General features: G+C 30.6%; 1 protein-coding gene across 1 annotated transcript; it reads left to right on the forward strand.

The window, feature by feature from the left end:
- The first annotated feature begins 1,476 nt into the window (after positions 1 to 1,476).
- On the forward strand, positions 1,477 to 5,195 carry LOC109798279 (protein ORANGE, chloroplastic). The gene is made up of 8 exons (XM_020358487.3): positions 1,477 to 1,786; positions 1,863 to 1,977; positions 2,182 to 2,298; positions 2,455 to 2,541; positions 3,745 to 3,821; positions 4,052 to 4,179; positions 4,439 to 4,575; positions 4,957 to 5,195. Exons 1-8 carry the CDS (start codon positions 1,623 to 1,625, stop codon positions 5,032 to 5,034), a joined length of 903 nt encoding a protein of 300 aa, XP_020214076.2. The 5' UTR covers positions 1,477 to 1,622; the 3' UTR covers positions 5,035 to 5,195.
- Positions 5,196 to 7,595: the final 2,400 nt, after the last annotated feature.

Raw genomic sequence — 7,595 nt, forward strand, 5'->3', positions numbered from 1 at the left:
CTCAACTACCGCATTTATTACGCCGAGCACTTACTTGAATGTTGAAGTATCTTTGCAGGCACCCCCTCACTTCGGACTACTTGGAGCAGGACGAGAAGACCTAGACCCAAGACTAGACCCGCTGCAACAAGGATAATTGAAGTGTGTATTCTAACACAAGAAGATATATTATTTGTATATCAAAACTCATTAAATTAAAAGATATCACAACACGTTTTTAAATTGGGTATAACATTTTATACTTACAATATAATTAAACTCTTTATACAAAGTCGGATAAAAAAAAACTCGCTATATTTAGTGTGTAACCTGGTAATTAGTAAAGAAAATATGACAACATACCGTTACTTGTCTTGTACAATCTAAAAAATGCGTCAACTATCTTACATAAATGATAATAACTATACCGTATGGTGCCGACTAGGCCGAGCCATCCGAACGCTTTGCGTACCCGAACACGCCGAGTACCCGACACCACCGACCCCACACGAACGTACGGAACTTATCGGTACGGTCGGCCAAGGTCAGCGTCATTACCGGCTTAATTACGGATAGTTAATTAGCATAAACTTCGGATCAGTCCCCTAATTTCCCGGGGCCCAACCCATAATCACGGCCCAACACGAACACCTATAAATAGAACTCCTGAGAGGTATGTAACTACTTTTGACCTACCGCATTTATTACGCCGAGTACTTACTTGAGCGTTGGAGTGTCTTTGCAAGCACCCCCCCTCTCGCTTCGGACCGCCCGGATTGAACGAGAAAACCGAGACCCAAGACCAAACCTACTGCAACAAGGATAATTGGAGTGTGTATCCTAACACAGGAACAATAACTATAGAATAATTGTTTTAATTCCTAAATTGATCTCAACAACCAGCTGTGTTCTTTGCGTGAGAAAATAAACAATTATTTCATCTTTTAAATCCATCAATGTTTAATTAATTAGTTTACTAAGTTAATATTTTTAATCATCTTTTTGACTTTTACAGTATGAATTACATACAAGTTTTAATTATTTTATTATTCAACTATGTCAAATTCTTTAGAAAATTTGGCAGCACGTAATTAATATAACAGATTCATTAAAAGATAGAGATTACAAGTGTAAAAAAAACTATACTTACGTTGTATTGGTACCAAAACTAACATAGCAGATTCATTAATTAATTTATTGGTAAAAAAAATAATGAAATTCTTAACTTATATGTGTGTGACCGATTTTCTTTTTGTAATTAACTGTAGTATCTGATAGTTGTAATTAACTGTAGTATCTGATAGTAAAATTAATATTTTGTTGAAATAAAGTTATATATATATATAAATAAAAAAAGATGTTGGAAAAGAAAAAAAGAAATCCTTGTAATATTGAATAAAAAATAAGTTTGTGGTGGCTTTAGCAAGAATGTAAGAAATAAAGAATGCATTCCCTTTGTAATAAAGAATTAAGTGCATTGATTATGTTTAATTGTGTTATAGAAGGGATTTGGATTTAGCGAGAATGGAATCGGAAGAGAGAAAGGGAGGGACGGTGCTCCACTAAAAAAAAAAAAATGGAAAAATCTGATTAAATACGAAACATTTGCCGACTCCACTACTGTCTTTGGGTGAATCGGGAGGATGCTCTGTTTGGGTGGATTCAGTTGCAGCAGCGGGGTCTCTCCCCCAATCAAACCGAATAACAGATTCCTCCTCCACAGGCCCACATGGCGCCGATTCAAGGCCCAAGAGTCTGACTCTTCTTTTGCACCCTCTCTCGACTCCGACAAAACCGCTGCTGCTGGGTCACTCTCACATCCTTTTATCCCTATCTTCTTCCTTCTTTTCCCCTGATTTACCCCTTTCTTCTTCTCACCGCAGATTCTGCATCATAGAAGGTCCAGAAACGGTGCAAGATTTCGCCAAGATGGAGCTTCAAGAAATTCAGGACAACATTCGAAGCCGGAGGAACAAAATTTTCTTACACATGGAAGAGGTCGCTAACTACATCTTCATATTACTTGCTGCCTAGGGTTATATTTTTCCTGTATTGAACATTATGTTCATTTTTTATTTTCTCTTTATTCACTTTCCAATTTTTGTGCAAATAACTTGTTCAAAATTGAAATTGCCAATCATGCATTTTACTCTCTGGGAAGTCCTATTTGCAAACTATATCCTCTTTTTTTTTTTTTTGTAGGTTCGTAGACTTAGGATACAGCAAAGAATTAAAAATACTGAACTTGGAATTGTAAAAGAAGAGCAAGAGAATGAACTTCCTAACTTCCCGTCATTCATTCCATTTTTGCCTCCTTTGGTAAGTTTCTTGGAGTTTGTCTTAGTTCCGAATCACCTCAATTTTGCCTTTAATAACAGATCACGTGGATTTCTCATTGTTCTTGATGAGCACGAATAATTTACTTTTCATTGCAAGGGTTTGGCAAATTGGTAATAATACATTTATTATTTGCAGACTTCGGCAAACCTCAAGCAATATTATGCAACCTGTTTTTCTCTTATTGCTGGGATAATTCTTTTTGGTGGTCTCCTTGCACCCAGTGTAAGATTTTTCTGCACCTAGTTCTATGTTTTCAAGCATATATTACCAAATATGAAATTAGCCGGGAATTTATTACTTGGTTGTTCCCTTTGCAATATTCTTTTGGATTAAATAACTTGGAACAAATTGACTTCATTTACTTTTGCATTAAAAAACATTTTTCTTGATTTGAATCTAAACTCATTGTACTGGTGCAAGAAATGTACCATTACATATTCAACTCCATTATTACTTCTCATCAATAACAAAAAAAATGAACATCAGTAATTTTTTAAAATCCAAGAGACTTTTCAAAGAGAAAGGAACGAACTCAGGCAAAAGTTGTAATATTTCACTCATTATCAATAAATAAGCTGACCTCTCTACCTCATTTTACGCTAATATTTCAAGTGTTTATTCCCTTTGCATTGGGTGCATTACAAGTACTTAATTACTTAGCCTCATAGCACTATCTTTAACTATGTTCTTTGCAATGACAATACTATGCATAAGAAGTGCTGTAAATAGATTGGTACTGCTTTATTTATTTATTTATTTATGCACATGTTACTTTTAATATATCAATCTTAACATAGAAAGAGTTATTACCATGTGCACTATTAGAAATTATAAAATGATAACTGAGAAAATGAGAGAAAGCAGGAGAAAGAGAGAAAATCTCAGAGAGAATTTGATATACAACCTATTCTGATGCAGAGTGAACTATATATAGGACACGTAAAACACATAACTTAGGGTCTTTTTAGATAAACTTCTCTATCAACACTTTTAAGAGAATAAAATAAGAATAAATGAAATAAGTTTTTCTAAAAGTTAAAACTAGCTTATGCTCAAGTTAATTTGTAGAAATTCTCTCATATTAATTTCTCCAAAATATTTTTTTAACTTATATATAAGTTAATTTTAACTTATTGAAACTTATTTTATTTTTTCATTTTTTGTCTAAACAAATAATTGACAGCTATAACAGACCGTGCTAACTAATAACAGATAATTGACAGCAAATTTTTTTAGGAAACATAATATCTATTAGTGTTTGTAATAGAGACTGTGTAAGGCACACCGTATACTCTAACATGCACGTATGAAAGTCATACTTAATGATTTATACATTTCCTACTTTTATCTATCTTTTGTGGCATTTAGTAAACATGAATTTCATCTATTATTATTATTATTATTATTATTTACTTTTCATTTCAGTTGGAGCTTAAACTGGGACTTGGGGGCACATCTTATGCAGATTTTATTCAAAGTGTGCATCTGCCAATGCAGCTGAGGTAGTGCTCTTTCCTGATCCGCTGTTGTCATGTATACTTTCTTCTTGTAAGGAGCAACAGAAAATAGTATTTTTTCCCAAAATCCTGATAATGTTGAAAATTTATGAATAGAGCTATGTGTTATTTGTCTATATGGATATTTATTAGTGTTAGTTCATTACTGCTGAGATGAATATAAGTGCATTCTTATTATTATTTCCTAACTTAATTGAATTTGTTGGATATTGTAGTCAGGTTGACCCCATAGTAGCATCATTCTCTGGAGGAGCAGTTGGAGTAATCTCAGCATTAATGGTTGTTGAGATAAACAATGTAAAACAGCAGGAGCAGAAAAGGTGCAAGTACTGTCTTGGTACTGGTAAGATTTAAAATCGTCTCAAGTTATCTGCATTTTCTACTTTCTGTAATAATATAACTGCTGAGAATTGTGGCAAAGAATGCATACCTTACGTCCTTGTGAAACACAATGCATAGTCCTGGCAGTAACTATTTATTGCATATCACTCAACATCCAAAGTGTTTGGTTGCGTTTTATCAGGCAATTGGAGATTTTAATCATTTATCTGTTGAAGCTAACTGCTGGAAAGTTGACGTATGTATTATACTTTTGCTGTCAGGATATCTTGCATGTGCTCGCTGTTCAAGCACAGGGGCACTTGTTCTGATTGAACCAGTGTCCACGGTCAAAGGTGGAAATCAACCTCTATCACCACCAAAAACTGAGAGATGTTCAAATTGCTCTGGATCTGGCAAGGTTGGTTGTTTAAAAGTATTGGCTTCATGGTCTGTTAGCTTTGCACTAATTATACTAGAGAACAGCCATAATCTACATAGCTAAAGCTTGATGTCGTTCATTTCAAAACATCGGAATTATTACGAACAGTAGTAAGTGTAAAATTTTTACGTTAGGATGTCTTTTCCAACAGTGAACATGTGTTCGGCTATTTTTCAAGATGATTGCTATTATGGTTGCATCCTGTATGAAGCAACTCAAGCAAGTCTTGAGGGGGAGCTTTGTGTTCATATGAAAATTTTATACATAAGTTTAACTAGAATCATACTTTTCAAATAAAACTTTGCTAACATTTGTTGTTGAGAATTATTGTGTAATTGTCATTCTCAACTCTGACTGCAGGTTATGTGTCCAACGTGTCTTTGCACTGGAATGGCCATGGCAAGCGAACATGATCCACGAATTGATCCTTTTGATTAGAGGCTCAATAAATATAGTTATCCCGATCAGGCAATTTGAAATTATAAATTTCAAATTTGTGTTTTTTTTTTTGTTTCCTTGGCAGAGGAGGAATTTCTGTAAATATGTACAAACTTATAAGAAAAAGAAAGTTGGTGAAGAATATAGTCACTTTCCCTTTATTTTTTAGTATTGAAAGTGGTGCAGCAAGAGGTATATCATTATCATGTTTACTTTTTGTAAATGTTTGCTGGAAACCGCAAGTGATTAAACAGTCGCGTTTTTCGACCAAAGACCGAGACTACACCTCATGGTTATTAAAAGAAAAACCATTTTCTGTGGCAAGCTTCACTCTTTTACAAACACGACCTAGCAAATATATTATTGTTAGTTCATGATTCTTCTAATTATATACTATTTAGTTTTTATAGAAACTAAAAGGCTTAATCGTGTTTTTTATTCTTCTAATGTTAATATGTGATTTTGGTTTTCAAGATTCTAATTGAGATAATTTAACTCCTTTAAATATTTTAATTGTGGGATTTTTGTTTTTTCAATATTAATTAATGAAACAATTCTAGTTATTCAAGCATGTGAACAATTTAGTCAATTCATCAACAAATAAATCATTAACTTTTCTTATCTCAACTCCAAGTCAAAGAAGGGAAAAATGAAGAGTTAGTTTTGAGTTTTTGAATCTCTAAGATGTTTTGCATCACACCTTCACATTGATGATCTTTAGCTAAGGCCTCTGATTAACACTTAAAACTTAAATAGGGATCTATTGCGCTCCCGAGAAGCCTAGAAAGGAAGAAGGGTTTAGAAATTAAAATTTCTTTCTAATTCTTTCTCTAAGTTTCTCTAAGACTCAAGTTTATGAGATTCAAATTCAATATAAAAAAAAATTATATACTCTTTCTTCAGATTAACTGGATCTTTAATTAGAGAAATCCTCCAAACACTTTAACAATTCTATAAGAATTCTTTAACTTCTCAGAGTTACTCGATCACATTTCAAGTATCACATATGCAATTATAGGTTAAAACAACAATAAAAAGGTACAAATAAAAGTAGGAAAAATCTTGAACAAATTTTATTTTTCAAAATATATAAAATAAATAAATAAATTTTGTTATATAAACGTCTAATTAAAGAAACCCAAACAATATTTTTATATAAAAACTAAATGAATCGCAAACAATTTTAATCTCATGTAAACTATTTTTTTCACCAATCTCATATAAACTATTGAAATCAATAAAATAATAATTTAAAATATAGAATTTGTCGTATTTCATTTGTGCACTATTTATCGTATTTCATTTGTGCACTATTTATCGTATTAATAAATTAATCATGATATGTTAATATATAAATCCTTAAAAAAATAGGAGATTATAATAAATAGGAGATTATAATAACAATTGAAAATAAAATACAAAAAATAAAATTTTTGCGAATAAAAAAAATAGACTCATTGCACTTCTTTCCATTCCAACAAAATATGTCTGAAATAAAAATAAAGTTTATACAAAAGATGAAATAATATCTATTTACAATGTCAATAGGATAAAAGCTAATATATTTTAGTGCCACGATATGATATCCTTAATGAATAAAAGGGACAATTTGTGAAAAATAAATATATTAAAGACCTTTAATTTTGAATTATATCGTGATGAAATAAAAATAGAAAGAATATCTAATATATTTATTATAATAATCACCTTAGTTAGTTTAAATTAAAATATATATTAATTAATATTAGATTATATATGTATGATAATAATCCCAATTACTATAATAAATGTAATAATTGATTTTTACAAATAGAACTAGGATATAAGTAGAATTTTTTTTTAATGTTTTTTGGTTAGTTGTAATCAACGTAGTTATTTAAAATTAAAAAAATAAATTTATTTATACAAAAAAAAATCATATATATACACTTATTTCTTTTAACGAGAATATATATACTTGTTAGTTGTTATAATCACTTTAATATTATAATTAAATATATTCTATTTACGATGTCAATACAACACACCGAAAGCTAACTTTTTTTTGGTATCACGACATGGTATCATTAATGAATAAAAGGAACAATTTAAAAAATAAAAAATTAAGCATAGAACTTTTAATTTTAAATTGTTATATTGTTATATACTTATATAACATATAAAAAAATCCGTGATGAAATAAAATTAGAAAGAATGTCTAATATATTAATTATAATAATCACCTCACTTAATTGAGATTAAAATACAAATTAATTAATACTATCAGAGAATATATGTATGATAATAATCTCAATTACTATAATCCATTAGTATCAATTGAATTGAATTTGTTTAAACGGAGACACCATATATTAACCTTCTTTTGAACAAAATCATTCCAAATTACTTGTATTAACAATTAACAATTCTATCATTTCATTAATGATAAGATCAAATGGACACACTATAAATTCGTTTATGTCTATTCTGGAACACACTCATTCTCACTTGCACTTGGAAATTTGTTTTTCACATTCTCTACCATTGTTTCTGAAAAAAGTAACATCGTCATGGAAATTCTG

The sequence above is a fragment of the Cajanus cajan genome, chromosome 8 (genome assembly GCF_000230855.2).
Source record: "Cajanus cajan strain Asha chromosome 8, NIPB_CcT2T_4, whole genome shotgun sequence".
Classification (NCBI taxonomy): domain Eukaryota; kingdom Viridiplantae; phylum Streptophyta; class Magnoliopsida; order Fabales; family Fabaceae; genus Cajanus; species Cajanus cajan.